This window comes from Scaptodrosophila lebanonensis, unplaced genomic scaffold (genome assembly GCF_003285725.1).
Source record: "Scaptodrosophila lebanonensis strain 11010-0011.00,11010-0021.00 unplaced genomic scaffold, SlebRS2 tig00000001-arrow-pilon, whole genome shotgun sequence".
NCBI lineage: Eukaryota > Metazoa > Arthropoda > Insecta > Diptera > Drosophilidae > Scaptodrosophila > Scaptodrosophila lebanonensis.
This window is the reverse complement of record NW_022060529.1, coordinates 9,513,808-9,530,502: the sequence shown is the minus strand read 5'-3', so window position 1 is coordinate 9,530,502 and position 16,695 is coordinate 9,513,808. Positions and strand designations below refer to the sequence as shown.

Genomic DNA, 16,695 nt, shown 5'->3' with positions numbered 1-16,695 from the left:
TGCTCACACACAGACTTACAGACACCGAGACTCGGAGAGATGCGCTCATATTCTGGTAGCTCTACGAATTTGTCGTGGGCGGTTGGGTTGGGTTTGGTTGGGGTTTGGGTTGGCATCGGGTGACGGTGACGATGACGATGATGTTAGGGGGGGGGGCAGTGACGGCGAATCTGACTTTGCCACGCTTTGGCATTTGGGGGTGGCGCTCCCAACTTTAAAGGCCTTTAAATTCTCTTAGTAATGTATACATATATAAATAGTTGGAGGCGAGTTGTAAATTTAAATTGAGTTGGAGAGCGTTTTGAACATTTATTTAATGTATTGTATTGTATTTGTTGTTATGCATGAATATAATGCTTTAAAACTTTATGATTTACAATTTAGAAGTTCATTTCTGTGCACTTACATACATCTCTTTTTAAATGTTTTATGATTTGTTTGATCAGATCTTATCCTAGTATTTCAATTTTTATTTTTTTTCTCTTTGTTTGCATATTTACAAACTATTTAATATTTATAACAATCATCGGGCCGAATGGGTATACAAGATGCATGTATGTGTTTGATTGAAGTTATTTGTTGTTGGAAGCTATTGACTTTGTTACTCAGTCGGCAGTATTGAACGTGCTTTGTGAAAGTGCGTTCAGAAACGATTTTGAAAATTGTTCGAGAGCCAAAAACCATATATAGTATATGCATATACATTGTTTAGTCATATTTAATTGATTAATATTATTGCTATAAATAAAATGCTATTGTAAAAAACTTTGCAATCTATTTGCTTGCTTTTCTCTTATCAAAAATTGTATGTTGTGGCTTAAATATTTCAAAAGCTCTGCTACACAAAACTGATTGTATGCATTATATTTACTATTTGATGGGTTTTAAAAAGCGACTTTTTGCAGGTCTACCAACTTCTGTGGGTGCGTCCAACTCCAACAGATTGGGATAAAAATTAACGTATATAGAACGTTGCAACAAATTATTGAAACGCATCTGGGTTATATCTATGGTAGTCCTTTATCAGTCTTCTTTGAGAAATCATAATAAAATTTACTATTTCTATTTCAAATCTAAATCCTACTTCGTTGTGTCATGCATTATCTAGGGAAATTAAAAAAAACTTTTTAATATGCTCTATGGTTGAAAATTATATTATGCATTGTATTCAATAAGTAACGGATACAAAAACTATGGGATGCGGTTTTCTACCACACACAATGTTCGTGTTAAACTCTCGCGATTAATGGCAATACAATATTTTTATAATCATTTGTCAATTTGTTGGCGGCATCTCTAACAATATCTTCAATTCAATTAGACGAACAAGTTAGTTCAGTGGTCCTATCTGTCCATACATTTTGTAGGATTTACTTTCTGAAAACATTCATATTTGATATTCTCACATATGTAGCTTGTGTAACATTTGAATACACATTTTGCCATTAAATATATTTTTCAATAAATTAGGAGTAAAATATTACAATACATGTATGTACGTACGCATGTATGTATGTACGAGACAGTTGCTCAAAATATTTACAATGCTATAAATTAAATCAAGGTAACGGCACATGAAATACGTTCAGAACTACACAGACCACGGGGCGTTGTGGAGTAAATGCAGTTATAATTACAATTACAGATACAGTTACAAAACGTGAACAATTGAAGGTTGGTGGTGTGCGTGGAAGCGTACGTTTCTGAGGGCTGCCGACGCAGCCGGGATCTGCTTTACGTTAACGCTAATTCATCGCGAATCATCGCCACCTTATACTTGCTAAACTTAAACACCAGATATAGATTTACAATTGTACTTAAGCTAGAATTAATTAGAATTTACAATTTTTAGTTGTACACATGGGTTTGAGAGGAAATGTGGTAGCCCGAACTGTAGAGCTGGGCGTAGAATATCAAAAAACATGCGAAGGATAACACCAACCAGAAAAAACTCTAGCGAATGTTGTTTGTGTGCGATCGATCCAGAAGCGATTTGTGTATGAATTCTTTAGACCCCTGGTAAGGCGCTTGCACAAGCACATTGGCTAAGTTATACGGATCCGAACTCCCAACTCTAACTTCGGCTGTCGTTACTTTCACTAAAACTCTGTTCACTCGATTCCCGCCTACTGCTCACGGGCTTCGCCTTGTATTCTGTGATGAACACTGTAACCGAATTGACGGTCACCTCGCGGGTTTGTGCCGTCGACCGATCCACATTCTTCAAGCGCGCTGGATACCTTTTGTGTCGCTGTCTATCGTGACCCGTGCCGTGGCGGGAGCTGGATGCAGATTTACCATTTGGCATGTTGCCGGAAGCGCCTGGCAATGTGGCAGCCTGTTGAGCGACTAGCGCAGAGTTTAGACGGGGCTTGCGGGTTGAAGTGCCTACGACAATGAAAACGAATTATATTAGTGAAACTCACAATAGGTGATGAATTTGCGGCAAAAATATCAAATTGCTACTAAGGAATTGTCAATTGCTGCCGTTATGTCTGTTCTTCACGATATTTTACATTGTTGACGATGACGCTGATTGCTGCTCATCACCAGCAGCCAAATTGGGGTCACTCACCTTTCCGCACGTCACACATGCGACACTTGAATGCCTCCGCCGAGTTCCTGTAGGTGCAGACACTGCAGTCCCAAAAGTTTTCCTCAATCACCTTTGATTGCCGTTTTTGTCGTCGCACGGGCGATGATTTTTTGTCCATAATAATAATGCTGAGCTAAATTGTAAAATGCAGCTAGCTGGCACAATTTTCGCCTCGGTTGTTTTGCAACTGTTGTTGTTGCTGTCTCTGCAGTCGCCGTCTATTCTGCTGTCGCTGCTGCTGCTGGCTATCTCGGAGCGAGGAAAAAGCTGCTCGTCAACGGTCGCTGCAGCACTCGGGCGCATTCACAGGTCGTTTGCTTAAGGCTTTCTTTGAATTATTTCCAAATTAGAAGACTTTTTATATAAACTTTCTGCAGTTGTAATTTTTGTGGCAAGGCAACTAGCAGTAGTCAGAAGTGTGACCAAATTGCAGAAAATGCATTTGACCGAAAACAGTCGGCAAAAATGTTTAGTTGCATAAAACCATAACGTTTTCGGCTTCAATATAAGAAAAGTGAAAATTTTAAACAACTTTTTCGAACTATAACATTTAATTGGTAGACCAACAACGAAACAGCTAAATATGTACATTAGATGCAACTCTGTGTATTCAGTTTGATTGGAAGTGGCAGCGCCATATGAAAAGGTCAGTTAATTTTTAAATGGAATAAAAATCATTGTACATATACTGAGTCCATCTGGCGGGTACCAAAAGAAGCTTCACATTTTTGGCACTTGGAGGCGCTAACAACATTCCAATTTGGTCGCTTAACAAAATTTGAGTGTTTAAGATAGATTTTAAGATTTGTTTAGTTAATTAAATCATCTATTAAACACATATTTTATATATTTCTTAATAATTCGAGAAAGTGTTTTGACTTAATTTTAAAAAATCTATCAATCTCCTTGCTTTAAATGATTTTAACATAATGCGACTTTTTTGGTGTTTTATTTCATTAAAATAAACAAGGAAGAATGTTGGTTTGTATAGATACGGATTATATGGTAAATACATAAAAACATGCGCTAGCAGCCTACACGCAGTGCTCTAGATTCTTATGTGTATTTATGTACATAGCTACTTCAAAAGGTTGCTGTCTATAAACAATAAAACTTTAGTTTTATTTTAAAGTTGAAAGCGGTAGAGTTGGCATAAAAACTAATATTGATTAATATTTGCCGATTTAGCCAATTTTGGAGTGTGTTCGTTGCCCACGCAGCCTGCCAAACAGTCGTCGTATCTGCGTAAGGCCAATGCCAGCACAGTAAGCTGCTCTTGTTGTTGTTGTTGTTGTTTATTATTATCATCATCGTAATATATGAACAAGCAAATAAGCGAAGAGTCTGAGAACTACTTATGTACAAGTATATTGTCGCAGACTTGTTTCGCTGCATTGCGGCCGAAAGCCAGTGGACTTTGGTTGATTATCTAGCGAATGCTCATCCGTACAAATATTGCCTTATCTAATTGTATGCAGATTCCAAATCAGTTCACTTCACTCCGCGTGGACTGTAGCTGCCCAAGAAGGTGTTGCATTTGGAACAGTAATGGTTGCCCGTTCGGCAGCTATTCATGCAGTACGGAACGCAGCAGGCACAGCAGCACCACCTTTATTAAATTAATAATGTGTTAAACCAATCCTAGAGTATATCCTCTTCCTCTCCCTTCTAACTTACCCAACGAGGCAGAGTAGACCGGCGCCCAGATGGGTCCGCGTGTTGGGCGTATGGGTCATGCGAGAGACCTTCTGTGCGCCACAAGCTGGACAGATAACGCTGCATGGATTCGGACCCAAATGCAGGGGAGCTGCGTCAGATAGATATTTAATTTTGTTTTACAAGTATGTATCTGTTAAAATGCAACACAGCTGGGCGATTGTTTTGAAATAACAACTTACCCGAATGCACAAATGTTGGTTCTTGCAGATGTTGTTGTTGTTGTGCTGTGGTTGTTGCTGTTCTTGTTGGCAATGGTTGTCCGGTTACGACTAAGACTGGTGGTGGCTGGGACGGGTTGCGCGGCATGGCTGGCTCCGATATTGCAACATCATATGATGGCGGCGCCTCCAATGGCACCTCCGGACTGCCATGCTCGATGTCGCGTGTCGGAGCCGTTGGTGTGTTGAAATCAACCTGCGGATAGAGCATTGCACGCTTTCGATCCATCGTTCGTCAAGTATCTGAGCGTTTCTTCAACAAAGTACAAAGTTCAACCAAACCGACACCTTAATGAGTCAGTTTAGAGCTGTAAGTGTATATTTGCTTTTTTAATTTTGTTTTATTTTATTGTCTAAGTTGCAGATGCGGCCTTAACAGTTTTTGTTGCTCACACTTGCGCTTTCAAAACGCGACTGAATTCGAGTTTTCCATCGAAATGAGCAGCTTATGGTGAGCGCCGGCGAGTATTTCAATTCAATTTTCAAAAGCTTGCTCAAAATACTCCGCACATGTTAACATGTTAGCTTGTCAACTGAAAGCCAAAAACAATCGCGAAATCTTTCCAACCAAAAAGCTGCTCTTTCTACACTGAGAGAATGATGTAGCAAATACAATTATTTGCATTTGTTAAACTTTAAAGAAATGGCTTCATTTTTACTTAAGTTGCTGCAGGGTTGACTAAAATAAGAACACAATTTTTGGTAAAATAAAATAAACATAAAGAGGCAGTTTCCCTTTTCCGAATTCAATCAAATTTGTTTAATAAATTAAGCATTAATATCGTGCCAGACCGACTCTGCAATACCTTGAAACTGAACTTTGCAGTGCCAATCGTTCGCTTGCTTTTTCGTAATAGAGCCAAAACTTATGATTTGATACTACGATTCATATAATAGTGTCCAGATTTAATCAAACTTCAGATTTTTGGGTGGCACAAGACTCAAAAGTATCACATTTTTCTTAAGATGATCGTATATGTATGTATCTACCTGTAATAACTTTCTAATATATATAGGCAAAAGCATTTATCGTCGTAGGAAAATAAGAATCGACTTTAACAGATTCAACTATTTGAACATTTTTCTAAAAATGGAAACCTATGCACTTTAATTCTCCAATTAATTCTCAATTTAATTAAAATCGTTGAAAAATTATAACTACATATAAAGAGGTAGTTTATACAAGTTAGTAATTGTGTGGATTCATGATATTTTAAAGTAATATATTTTATTTTAAATGTACAAGACCAAGTGTTATTACATCTACATCTATTAGTTTCTAATAAATGTATGCTTTTGTTTCTGATGCTTCAATTGTAGTGTTCCTTTTTTGTATTTCTCTGGGTGCAGATTTGATTTATTTATCTCGCGCGCTACACTGTTTCCCTCTGTCATGGCCACAATTACGAGTAGATAGCAAAGTTTACTCTGATATCGGGAAATATATAGTCACATGCTCCGAATGCGAATATATTTGAGAGCTCCGACTGGGCGCAGCCTCAATTGCGCACATAGGTCCCCAGATAATGGTCGCACATGCCGCAGTAGTGGTTCGTGTTCATGCAGCTGCCAATGCAGTAGGGGAGGCAGACGCAGCAGTAGAGTCTGAAGAAATGTTCCAAAATAGGTAACCAAGGGATAATGGGAAATAAACACTGGCACTTACTGAAACAAGCAGAGCAGTAGAGCAATCAGATGGGTGCGTGAGTTGGGTCTGAAGCGTACCCGCGTGCGTATGAAGTTGTGGCAGAAAGGACACTGAACATCGACGGGTCCGGGTCCATAAGCTACTGACGACGGCGGCACAATGATGACTGTGTGAGATGGTCCTGTTGTCTGAGCTGGCGTAGCTATGGGCGCTGCTATCGGGACCTTTGCCGTGGCCTGATCATAACTAGGCGGAGCCTGTCGCAATGGTCGTCCCTGCTCCTGATCCCTGGACTGCTCCTCAGTGGGAGCTGTGGGATAAATGCGTTCCATTTTTTCTATGAATTGTCAATAACGACAAGGTGTGGTTGACTCGTCATTCAAACAAACGGGCCAGCTTTGTAGCAATCGCAATGCAAACGCTAACCGCAATATCGAAATATGTGTGTACCCCACGCACACACACACCCTCACAACACCAAACACCCGTATCAGTTCTTATCAATTAAAGCCTTTTGCGCCACTCTCTGGAAAAGCTCTTCGTATATGGGCCCGCTTCTTCCGAGTATCTCTTGATTGCCATTTCCAACACCAACGAAAAAATGTTCGCACTACAATTATGTATGTTAATTAAAAATATTTGCCCTTTTATGGCTCTTTATTATTTGCTTTATTTACTAACAACTTCCATGTAACTTATGTAACTTATATGCTTATGTATGTTGATGATGGGAAATTTATTCTATCATAGAAAATGTTCTAAATGTAAGTTAGAGAGATAAATAATTTAGAATTTCAAAGATATTGGGGTACTATTTGATTCCAAATTGAACTTACTTTCCACATTTCAACTTGGATTTATTAAATGTTGGAGTTGAATGATCCTCATACAACTCATTTTCTATACACTTCTCCTTGTACTGAACATCTCAGGGATAATCCCTTACCATATATGGCTATATTCTATTATAAAATGTTCTATTATAAAATAATATTTTAGCTCTGTTTAAAATTTTTTAACGCATTTCTTCAACTTAAATATTGACAAAATCATATATCAAAAGCTTGAATGAGCCAAGAATCGTTTTACGACTCCCGTTTCCAGACATCCAATAGGCACTTTATGATCTAAGATAGGAATACATTGAAGAAATGATTCACGGTGATTCATTCTTTTCAATGCCATCAAAATTGTTGTGTTTTACAATAAAGATTACATTGATACGATCGAGTACAACTCTGGGTGCGAATAGACTACATAGCCCTTTATTATTTAGCAAAATTAGTATGTAATACAAAGTTTGGATATGTTTAATTTAAGATCATAATTCGTTAGATTGAAATTCATTTTTGTTTAATAAATTCATTTAAGTTTAATAAAATTGCTCGTTGAATTCAATAAATATTTGTACTTTTTTAGCTCCAGTATAAAAAACATTTGCGGATGACTTTTAATTTAGGATTGATTTATAATTGTGAAGTAAAAATTGTAAATTAATGAAATATTATAATCGCTACGTAAAACAAGTGATAATAAATGTTGCGTAAAATATGTTTAATACAGAGCTTTGCAGCAATGTTGCCGCAGCAATGTCGCCAGCATTGGAGCAACAAAAAAGTTCGGACATAAAAGAAAAAATTAATCCGTTGGCCGAACGCTTGTTTAAAAAAAGGAAATTTTGTAAGATATGTTCTTATTAAGAGATTCGCATTGAAGTGTGAAGGACCCTTAATGCTCTGCTGATTAATATTTTAATATATATACTATATTCATTAAAATATACTACGAAGATGAAAAAAAAACATGTTTGTTTTTTTAAATGCCAACTTTACACTTATTAGCAATAAAAAATATAGTAAATAATTAAAGAATTTAAAACAAAAAACATACAAGAAAATATCATCAAACAAATAATATAGTACTATATATTTAAGGGAATGGAATTTATATCACTGATTGTTATTTAAGTTCTCAATAATAATACACTTGTATTTGTAACACAGAAAGTGGAAATTAATTGTTGTAAGTGCCAAGGTAAGAGCCACAGCTGGAGCAGACGTGTTCAGCGCTCTTGCAGGAGTCGAAGCAGTAGGGAATGCAACAACAACAGCTTTGGGAAAGAGTAATTTGTAGTCGAGTATGGATGGATGATTTGATGGATGCTCACTTACGAGGTTAGGCACAGAACAAGTGCGATGAGATGCGTCTTGGTGCTGGACTTGTAAGTCACTTTGCTGAAGTTACGGGCATTGCAGGACGGGCACACGACCATGGAAGGCTTGCTGCCAAAATGGTTCATCACTTGGGCTGTTTTTAAGATACCAAGAAACTGTTAGCAAATAAACATACTTGCAATATTTACTAGCTTACGCTGCACAACGTAGACAGGTGGCTGTGGCGCCACCGAAGCAAATGCCAGCTGAGCTGGTGCGGCAGCTGGAGCTAGAGTTGGAGCCGATGCTGGCATTGGGACGCCCGGCATGGTACTATCGTACTCCGGTGGGGAGTCGGATTGGTTGTTAAGCGCCGGATATACGGGTTTTGATTCCATTTCCCCTTTATTCATTTTATTCTGAGCTGCGTGCAAGATGTGAGGTCTGTGCTGTTTGAAACACTACTGCGGCACTTGATCGGCGCTGCTAATCTTTACGGCCATTGCTCGTATTTAAACTTTTAAAAGTGATAGTACGATTGTCGAAGTGTGTGTGTGTGTGTATGGGTAAGACTTCCTATAATCAGTGCCATTGCATTTCTACGTCAACTTTTACATGTCCCTTGGTAAAAAGCGTCGACGGATCACTGATATGCAAAAAAAAACGTGTTTATTGGCGCCGAAGCTACATACTCTGCACAAAGCTCGTTTTCATTCCCATGGCCCCAAATACTCTGCTGTATAGTTTCCAGTGAAGGCTTTTTGTAATATTATTTCCTTTATTTTCTTTATCTTCAAATATTTACAACGCATTTATTGCGTTATTCACATTTATTGTTTAATTTTTACCTTTCTGTTTAAAGTAAAGTGTTTTTTGTACATAAGCGGAAATGTGCGATCTTTGAGATATAGTTTGTTTGTTTGAGTAGGAATGCGTCATAGTCGAGTTCTAGGAAACAGATTAGACAGTAAACTGATTGCAACTGGAGCAATAATGATCTAGACTCTTGCAACTCCATACAGTACGGTAACGGCACCAAGCAAACCAAAGTGAAACGCAGCAGATAAGAAAATATATACAAGTAGTATGTAGTTGAAAAGATACCGATGTTCATACAGTCGAACAGGCAGACTGTCTGCTCATATGCGTACCTATAATGTGAAGAGGCACGTGACTTTACCTACCATTAGTTTGTAGCACAATGACCGACTGAGATTGTGGTTTTGTTACCACAGCACTATAGTTTTTTTTCACTCTTTTTGGCATGATTTCGAAATATAAAGATGCTGGTGTATCGCCATGAAGACAAATGCAAACGAAAGGATGCGAGCTGTAGTCAATTGTGGGATCGTATAGAAAGGCTGCACAATTCAAATCAACATCTGAAGTGTTTCTTGTTGCACTTCGAAGACTATCCCGTTGTTGAGCTGTGCGATTAGCTCTAAGATTTCTCCTTTCTAATTTAGCCATTTCACGGGTTGCCTCCCTTTGCTCTAGTGTTTGAGAAGAACGAAGTAGGGACCTCCTTCGTCATTTAATTGTTTCGCTATGTTCCGTAGCCTAATTTCATCACGGCTTCGTTGGGAAAAAATGCTGCTTTGGAGCCAATGTTTTTAATAGTTATTCTGCTATTCGGAACGGAGACAAATGCAACAAATCAAAAACCATGAAAATCGGTCCAGCCGCTCTCGACTTAGGAGTATTCGAACAAACCCGACTTTGTTTTATAAACATATGTAAATAAAACAATCACTTTTAGTTGTCAATAATGTAACATAGAAAACGTGCATTGGAATGGTTATGGTATTGGAAATTTGATCAATTGTTGTAAGTTCCAACGTACGAGCCACAGCTGGAGCAGACGTGCTCAGCGCTCTTGCAGGAGTCGAAGCAGTAGGGAATGCAACAACAACAGCTGTGGGATAGAGTCGTTCTTAGTCGGGTAGGGTTGGCGGATGATCACTTACGTGGTTATGCCCAGAACAAGTGCGATGAGATGCGTCTTGGTGCTGGACTTGTAAGACACTTTGCTGAAGTTACGGGCATTGCAGGATGGGCACACGACCATGGAAGGCTTGCTGCCAAAATGGTTCATCACTTGGGCTGTTTTTAAGATACCAAGAAACTGTTAGCAAATAAACATACTTGCAATATTTACTAGCTTACGCTGCACAACGTAGACAGGTGGCTGTGGCGCCACCGAAGCAAATGCCAGCTGAGCTGGTACGGCAGCTGGAGCTAGAGTTGGAGCCGATGCTGGCATTGGGACGCCCGGCATGTTACTATCGTACTCCGGTGGGGAGTCGGATTGGTTGTTAAGCGCCGTATATACGGGTTTTGATTCCATTTCCCCTTTATTCATTTTATTTTGAGCTGCGTGCAAGATGTGAGGTCTGTGCTGTTTGAAACACTACTGCGGCACTTGCACGGCTCTGCTGCTCTCTTCAGCCATTGCTCGTATTTAATTGTTGAAGGGTGTGTGAGTGCAAAAAAACGAGCGAATAAAATTATGTTCGTTGGGGTCGAAGCTATAAAAACGGTTTTTTTCCATGGCCCCAAATATATACTCTGATGTACTATAGTTTCTAGTGAGGGATTTTCCAATTTTTGTGCTCTGTTCTCCTTTATACTTGTATTTAATTCACTTTGCATTTAATTGTGTTCTATTTACTTTTTTTGGCTACAAATAAATGAGGTACTAATACTTTGCTTTGGTAATTCAGTTCGCTGCCTCCAAGTGCCAACAGATCCATTCCGTACTACAGGGTCGCATCTTTGTAGGGTACATAAAGGTAGGGTGCGACCTTTTAGTACCTGCTGTGTATGTATCTACAAGTATGTTTGTATGTGTGTGACAGTACACAATTGAAAATAATCACACAAAGGTGTGTACGTAAGAAAGCTATAGTAAATGATAAATAATTGGAATGCGTCATAATCGAGTTCTAGGAAACAGATTTGCCAATAAACTGATTGCAATAGGAGCAATAATGATCTAGACTCTTGCAAGTATCCATGCAGTATGGCAACGGCACCAAGCAAATCAAACTGAAATGCAGCAGACAAGGAAATGTACAATCGCTAAAGATTGTTAATTGATTGATTGATGCAGATGCATTTTTACCCGGTTATGCAGAGCGCAAAAGAGAAGGCGTGCGTGCGCTTCGTCACCCGATGCTCCAGGCGTGTCATCACCGTGGTGTTGCAATGTGGACAGACCAGACGCTGCGACACATGCCCCAATTGCGGCTGGGCTGCCGGTTCAAAAAAAAGTTGATTACATTAACATTATTATTAAAAACTAAACATTTTGAAAAATGATTTACTTTGTGTATATTTCTAAGACGTGTCTGAAAGAAATAGTAAGTAAGTGTAATAAAAAAAAGTATAATGTATATACAAGTATGACTGTCGATCGTTAACAACTTTGCGGTTGTAAGGTGTACCCGTCGGTCTCGCTCGTACAAGTCAATACAATAACACCAAGTTCCTCTACTATGAGGAATTATTTTTGTATATTGTTCCTATTTACAAATAATAATATATGTATCTAAATATGGCTTAAAATCAACTTGGTGTTCATATGGATAAGACAAGTCTCTCAGCTGTTATAGATCAAAAGATCCCGGTGTTCATAATGTGGAAAGGCTCGTGACATTACTTACCATTCGACTGTAGCACAATGACCGGCTGAGGTTGTGGCTGTGCAAGCACAGGTCCCAGATCCTTACCAGGAGCAGTTGGCACAATAGTCAAATATTTGTCAGCAGACTTGCCACTAGGCATGAAACTGGCCTGCATATCTGGGTATAAAGGCGGCGCGTTGGGCTGTGGCTCCATTTCGTACTGAAGAACTGACGCGGCATTGCCACCAAAGGCTTTTATAGGAGCGGCCAAAAAGGCCACGTAGCTGCTGGCCAGCTTGACTGATGAAAGCTCATTAGTCATGGCTCTGGAAAAACGGCAATGCTATTCCAATAAATTGCTACATGTTCATATATATTGTTTTCATTATTTATTATTAAAGAAATCCAAAGCGCACATAAGTTCAGCAAAACAATATATGTTTAAACATTGTAAATTGTAATTATGTGTTAAAATTTATAAATATATTTTCAATTAGATATATACGGGCATATAAGCAAATATCGATCGCATTACATATTTTAACGCAAATGCTGAAAACCCTATTAATTAAAGAGAAAATAATTGAAATAATGGCAACATATTTTTCTATTTTTTGTCCATTTTCGGGGCTCAGCGCTCGAAGGTTCCTATGAAGGCTTGGCAGGAGGGGCAGTAGTGCTCGGTGTTCCGAGCACAGTCGGTGCAGTAAAGGCAGAGGGCGCAGGGGCAGCAGCTGAAATGAGAAGTTCAGAATACTGGTCAGAAGTAATTCTAAAATAAAATCAAATGTTGCTAGCTAAAAATATAAAACTGGAAATAATTGGAACCGAGTGTTATCTGTTAGTCAAATGCCACATTATCAAATTGATTTTTTATTCGTTTAATTTACAAAATTCAATTCATTAAATGCAAAATATTCAATACATACATACATAAGTTTCAACATAATACATTTATGTTAGAATCATATATCAAGCAAAAAACAAGCTCGATCTTCCGATGGCTTATGGGAACCTCGATACCAAGTGTGGTCATCCTAGCTCCTTGCGCTCAAGCGAATTATATCCAGAAGGCTCTGATTTATACATTCGTTCTGAAACCTTACCCACTGAAGACTCTGCTTCGCAGGGGGGATCGCAGACAATCAGAGCTCGAAACCCCATCAAAAAACGAGCTCGATTTCCTGATAAAAGAAAAAAACGCAACAAAAGCTTGCGTCTGAAATATTTTGGCTAACAATCGTTCTGAAACTGTACTCAACACAAGTTTTGGGTCACAGAGGGAATCTCAAACAGGAAGTGAGACAGAGCCTATTAAGAGACGAGCTCGACTATCTGATAGAAGAGCTATGAACGAAATAATCCCAAAGTACTTGAAGAGAGACGTTAGCGCCCATTGACAGTTAAAGCAATTTCTGGTTTAATGTACGATTCCAAAACTAGTTTCCATGGATCGCAAATGTAAGTTTTGTAATGCTCTTAAATGGAATGATGAGTCTCTAGGATGTGCTGCAAACAGGGAAAAGTTAATCCCCCTTAATTTAAATTTATGGACCGTAAAAGAAAATACAACAGTTGCTTCCATATACAAGTATGTACATATATGTATGTATTCGATTATACTTACCCAAAGAGGCACAATATTAGGGCAATTAAATGCGTTTTTGTGGTTGTCCTTGGCTCTGTTCGGGTTGTGACTTGTTGATGGCAACTAGGACAAATCACACTGGATGGTTCGGCGCCGACGGGGGTGGACATATCGTTAATGCTTTAAATAAAAAACAATTTCATCATTGGTTTTTTATACTTTTATTTCCATGAATGCCATTCAACCTTGACTGCATTGGCTTGCGTGCAGCACAGCTCTGATTAGCTGCCCCTATCTGTACATTATGATCAATCAATTATACAAAACTTGCACTCACTGGCACTAATTCCAAATATTTAATTAGTGTCCTTTATATGGACGAGAGCATACATGCAAGCATGCATACATGCACACACATATGTAAGTACTAAAAAATTGCATGACCAGACGACAGACGTTTTAAAAAAATACACAATAAATTGTTGGCATGCAAGCTTCAAAAACAAGTCTACCAACGCGATAGATGTGAGATCTATGTACATATATGTATGTATGCATGTAGTAGTAGTTTGTATATAAAACATTTCCGCTTTTCAGTATAAACATTCACTGAAGGCACTTTAATACTTTTCCTATCACCTATACTGCTGCGAATGGCTTTTGAGCTTGTTTTTTTGAATCGCATTAAGTACAGAATATTTCATGATAAATGAAAATAAGCAAGAATATATATTAATGTACTCTTGCGCACAGAAAATCTCATAATTGATTTTTCTTGCTCAGGAGACTTTGAATACCAGTTAGCAGCTTTTAGTTCTAATACTTCTTAATGTGTTTGGACTCATACATATATAGCGACAGAGAGACGGACGTGGATATATCGAAGCGTCTTCTCATACTGATCAACAATATTCTGAAGGAAGGTAGCTTTTTTTATTAAGAACCCTTTATACGCAGACTTTTGTGGGTCAAAATTGCACATATTTTTTGATTAAAACACAAACTAAAACATCCCCATTGTTACATAAATAATTAAAAAATATTAGCTATTAGGAGAAATATTAAGCCGATGAAATGAATAAATATTTAGTTAAGCAAATAACACATACTATCTCCAAATATATTTGATCTATATATGTTATGGGAACATATAGTATATATTTTGTCGGACCTACCACACCTCCTTCTTCTTTGCTTCGGGTACAGGATATAAGCAATTTTATGGATAGAGAAATGATATCAAAACTTTTTGGACGATATTGCTGGTTAATTAAAGAAAAATGAATAATTTCTTGCGAAGAGATGGAGCATTTATTATAATAGGCAGGTAATGCTTGTATTTCTATTTGCGTTAATATATAAAAAACCGCTCTAAATAGGAGCCTAATGGCGATTAGTAATTTTTTTCTATTGTAAAATTGTTGTAAAAAATCACAGGACATATTTTTTAAATATTTATAAATAAATTAATTAATACTAGTCACTATTATGAACATGTTCACTATAAGTATACCGGGCTTTGTCAGCTGCCATAATTTTGGAAGAAAAAAGCAGACAATCGTCTGGCGCTTAACAATGTTTTAAATATGCCTCTGATGTCATCCAATTATGCTTGCCAGCGGCAGGAGGCTTTGGTAAATGCTTCCACCAAGCTTCAAATGTAACTGAGTGGTTGAATGTGCCGCCTCCTGTGTGAAAGTGTTACTGTCGCCGCGTGCTCGATGCCGTCATTCCAACGCACCCATTCAAGGCTCTACCTATTCACGGCTAACGTCTTCATCATCAACATTGATGATAAATGAGGCAGAGTGGCGTCAATTTTCTGTTTACACACCAAATAACTAACCGGACATCTGAAATCGCTTGTTCTATATTTAAACACCTGGAGCACCCAAAAATAATACGTTACTATTTGTTGAGAGCTCGGAGCTGTAGCTCTGAGTCCCCCCTTTGACGACAAATCAAATGTTGGCACACAAAATGGGAAATTATTGGAAGAAAACGAATGGGGTAATGGGTACAAAAACATTTACACAAAATTTGCATGGTAACTTTATTGTGTTGAAAAAAAAAAAATGCATCCACTTGTTGACTCTATCTGAATCTTAATTTCAATAAAACCATTTTATTCTACCAGATTCGTTAGAATTTGCAGCTGCCCCTAAATACAGAATATCCTTGAAGTTAATTGTATTTATGAAAAACTCGAAAACTTTACTTCAACTATGCGCACTTCTAAAATACATATGTAAGTCGCTCTACTTGATTACTTACTTTTTCAATCAGTTTGCACCGCGATTATTAAATGGAACCGAAACACTTTCGTGATGAAGGTACGAAGCACATTTGAAATTGGCAACATCTTAGCTGCCCAACTGAACCGTTAGAGACAATGCTAAAATACAAAAAACACACATACTGGCTGGCAAAGCACAAAGATAGCGATTTACCGCACGTTGGTGTGAATGAGAAAGCTTTTCCATTGAAAAAATGTTATTCAACATGTTGCAGCAACAAAGTTGCAGGCAAGTACACTTCACTTGCAGTAGTGAAGTGTTGCGTGTTTAAAGCCCTTAACTAATATTCTTGTTCTAAAGTTTTTACTTCTCGAACATTGAATATTGCCTTATAAAAAGTATGTGTTTGCTTTTATGAAAGTAAATACTTTTAATTTTAAATGCTTATCCATTTTCAACGACAAACGAGGAACCAATTGTTGGAGTTTTAATAGTGCTTGTTTTAGTGCCTGTAATCTGAGTGAAAATAGATGTTATGGACATAAACTTTTGTGAGTCGGCTGTGATAGAAAGGGATCTCCGCAGGCTGAGCAGGACGCACTACCACAGAACTCATACCAGTTTTCTGTGATCCCATTAGAAACTTTACCTCTTAGAGATCCATGTACATAACATCTAAACTGTTTTCAAATAGACATTCGTATACAATGTTATTTAAGCTCACTAGTAAAGACATTTATTAATTACATAGCACATATATAAATGTAACTAAATACAATTGATAATAAAAATATGAACTTAATGCGAAAAAATACTTAAAATACTTTGAGAGGCAACGCATAAATTTTCAGCCAGCAAATTCGTTGTTCATTTTGCACTCCCCTCAGTGTCTTCGATGCATATACATACA

The 16,695-nt window shown here is 37.9% G+C and overlaps 7 protein-coding genes across 7 annotated transcripts; all 7 read right to left on the bottom strand.

Annotated features, from left to right (window-relative positions):
* Positions 1-1,580: 1,580 nt before the first annotated feature.
* Positions 1,581-2,969, bottom strand: LOC115633657 (YY1-associated factor 2). Its single transcript, XM_030531102.1, has 2 exons — positions 2,576-2,969; positions 1,581-2,388 (listed from the first exon to the last, which is right to left on the bottom strand). Exons 1-2 carry the CDS (start codon positions 2,712-2,714, stop codon positions 2,075-2,077), a joined length of 453 nt encoding a protein of 150 aa, XP_030386962.1. The 5' UTR covers positions 2,715-2,969; the 3' UTR covers positions 1,581-2,074.
* Positions 2,970-3,526: 557 nt separating this feature from the next.
* Positions 3,527-5,089, bottom strand: LOC115633717 (lipopolysaccharide-induced tumor necrosis factor-alpha factor homolog). Its single transcript, XM_030531182.1, has 3 exons — positions 4,495-5,089; positions 4,274-4,403; positions 3,527-4,205 (listed from the first exon to the last, which is right to left on the bottom strand). The coding sequence occupies exons 1-3, from the start codon at positions 4,760-4,762 to the stop codon at positions 4,088-4,090; spliced, it is 516 nt and encodes a 171-aa protein (XP_030387042.1). The 5' UTR covers positions 4,763-5,089; the 3' UTR covers positions 3,527-4,087.
* Positions 5,090-5,786: 697 nt separating this feature from the next.
* On the bottom strand, positions 5,787-6,553 carry LOC115634174 (lipopolysaccharide-induced tumor necrosis factor-alpha factor homolog). Its single transcript, XM_030531760.1, has 2 exons — positions 6,200-6,553; positions 5,787-6,138 (listed from the first exon to the last, which is right to left on the bottom strand). The coding sequence occupies exons 1-2, from the start codon at positions 6,511-6,513 to the stop codon at positions 6,033-6,035; spliced, it is 420 nt and encodes a 139-aa protein (XP_030387620.1). The 5' UTR covers positions 6,514-6,553; the 3' UTR covers positions 5,787-6,032.
* A 1,527-nt stretch (positions 6,554-8,080) lies between these two features.
* LOC115634339 (lipopolysaccharide-induced tumor necrosis factor-alpha factor homolog) lies at positions 8,081-8,763 on the bottom strand. Its single transcript, XM_030531995.1, has 3 exons — positions 8,552-8,763; positions 8,353-8,488; positions 8,081-8,291 (listed from the first exon to the last, which is right to left on the bottom strand). The coding sequence occupies exons 1-3, from the start codon at positions 8,745-8,747 to the stop codon at positions 8,195-8,197; spliced, it is 429 nt and encodes a 142-aa protein (XP_030387855.1). The 5' UTR covers positions 8,748-8,763; the 3' UTR covers positions 8,081-8,194.
* A 1,324-nt stretch (positions 8,764-10,087) lies between these two features.
* LOC115634766 (lipopolysaccharide-induced tumor necrosis factor-alpha factor homolog) lies at positions 10,088-10,681 on the bottom strand. The gene is made up of 3 exons (XM_030532661.1): positions 10,501-10,681; positions 10,302-10,437; positions 10,088-10,249 (listed from the first exon to the last, which is right to left on the bottom strand). Exons 1-3 carry the CDS (start codon positions 10,679-10,681, stop codon positions 10,153-10,155), a joined length of 414 nt encoding a protein of 137 aa, XP_030388521.1. The 3' UTR covers positions 10,088-10,152.
* Positions 10,682-11,279: 598 nt separating this feature from the next.
* On the bottom strand, positions 11,280-12,282 carry LOC115634765 (lipopolysaccharide-induced tumor necrosis factor-alpha factor homolog). The gene is made up of 3 exons (XM_030532660.1): positions 12,000-12,282; positions 11,459-11,588; positions 11,280-11,382 (listed from the first exon to the last, which is right to left on the bottom strand). Exons 1-3 carry the CDS (start codon positions 12,280-12,282, stop codon positions 11,280-11,282), a joined length of 516 nt encoding a protein of 171 aa, XP_030388520.1.
* Positions 12,283-12,471: 189 nt separating this feature from the next.
* Positions 12,472-15,880, bottom strand: LOC115634438 (lipopolysaccharide-induced tumor necrosis factor-alpha factor homolog). The gene is made up of 3 exons (XM_030532145.1): positions 15,823-15,880; positions 13,588-13,728; positions 12,472-12,694 (listed from the first exon to the last, which is right to left on the bottom strand). Exons 2-3 carry the CDS (start codon positions 13,716-13,718, stop codon positions 12,592-12,594), a joined length of 234 nt encoding a protein of 77 aa, XP_030388005.1. The 5' UTR covers positions 13,719-13,728; positions 15,823-15,880; the 3' UTR covers positions 12,472-12,591.
* Positions 15,881-16,695: the final 815 nt, after the last annotated feature.

Excerpts from the sequence above, each read along its gene's own strand:
- LOC115633657 (XM_030531102.1), bottom strand. The coding sequence starts at position 2,714 with ATGGACAAAAAATCATCGCCCGTGCGACGACAAAAACGGCAATCAAAG. Across the intron at positions 2,389-2,575 it reads CATGTGTGACGTGCGGAAAG|GCACTTCAACCCGCAAGCCC; the intron begins GTGAGTGACCCC and ends TCATTGTCGTAG.
- LOC115633717 (XM_030531182.1), bottom strand. The coding sequence starts at position 4,762 with ATGGATCGAAAGCGTGCAATGCTCTATCCGCAGGTTGATTTCAACACA. Across the intron at positions 4,404-4,494 it reads ACCAACATTTGTGCATTCGG|CTCCCCTGCATTTGGGTCCG; the intron begins GTAAGTTGTTAT and ends TATCTGACGCAG. Across the intron at positions 4,206-4,273 it reads GGTCTACTCTGCCTCGTTGG|GTGGTGCTGCTGTGCCTGCT; the intron begins GTAAGTTAGAAG and ends AATTTAATAAAG.
- LOC115634174 (XM_030531760.1), bottom strand. The coding sequence starts at position 6,513 with ATGGAACGCATTTATCCCACAGCTCCCACTGAGGAGCAGTCCAGGGAT. Across the intron at positions 6,139-6,199 it reads CTACTGCTCTGCTTGTTTCA|ACTCTACTGCTGCGTCTGCC; the intron begins GTAAGTGCCAGT and ends ACATTTCTTCAG.
- LOC115634339 (XM_030531995.1), bottom strand. The coding sequence starts at position 8,747 with ATGAATAAAGGGGAAATGGAATCAAAACCCGTATATCCGGCGCTTAAC. Across the intron at positions 8,489-8,551 it reads ACCTGTCTACGTTGTGCAGC|CCCAAGTGATGAACCATTTT; the intron begins GTAAGCTAGTAA and ends TCTTAAAAACAG. Across the intron at positions 8,292-8,352 it reads CTTGTTCTGTGCCTAACCTC|CTGTTGTTGTTGCATTCCCT; the intron begins GTAAGTGAGCAT and ends TCTTTCCCAAAG.
- LOC115634766 (XM_030532661.1), bottom strand. The coding sequence starts at position 10,681 with ATGGAATCAAAACCCGTATATACGGCGCTTAACAACCAATCCGACTCC. Across the intron at positions 10,438-10,500 it reads ACCTGTCTACGTTGTGCAGC|CCCAAGTGATGAACCATTTT; the intron begins GTAAGCTAGTAA and ends TCTTAAAAACAG. Across the intron at positions 10,250-10,301 it reads CTTGTTCTGGGCATAACCAC|CTGTTGTTGTTGCATTCCCT; the intron begins GTAAGTGATCAT and ends TCTATCCCACAG.
- LOC115634765 (XM_030532660.1), bottom strand. The coding sequence starts at position 12,282 with ATGACTAATGAGCTTTCATCAGTCAAGCTGGCCAGCAGCTACGTGGCC. Across the intron at positions 11,589-11,999 it reads CATTGTGCTACAGTCGAATG|CCCAGCCGCAATTGGGGCAT; the intron begins GTAAGTAATGTC and ends TTGAACCGGCAG. Across the intron at positions 11,383-11,458 it reads TTTGCGCTCTGCATAACCGG|TTTGATTTGCTTGGTGCCGT; the intron begins GTAAAAATGCAT and ends GCTGCATTTCAG.
- LOC115634438 (XM_030532145.1), bottom strand. The coding sequence starts at position 13,718 with ATGTCCACCCCCGTCGGCGCCGAACCATCCAGTGTGATTTGTCCTAGT. Across the intron at positions 12,695-13,587 it reads CTAATATTGTGCCTCTTTGG|CTGCTGCCCCTGCGCCCTCT; the intron begins GTAAGTATAATC and ends TTCTCATTTCAG.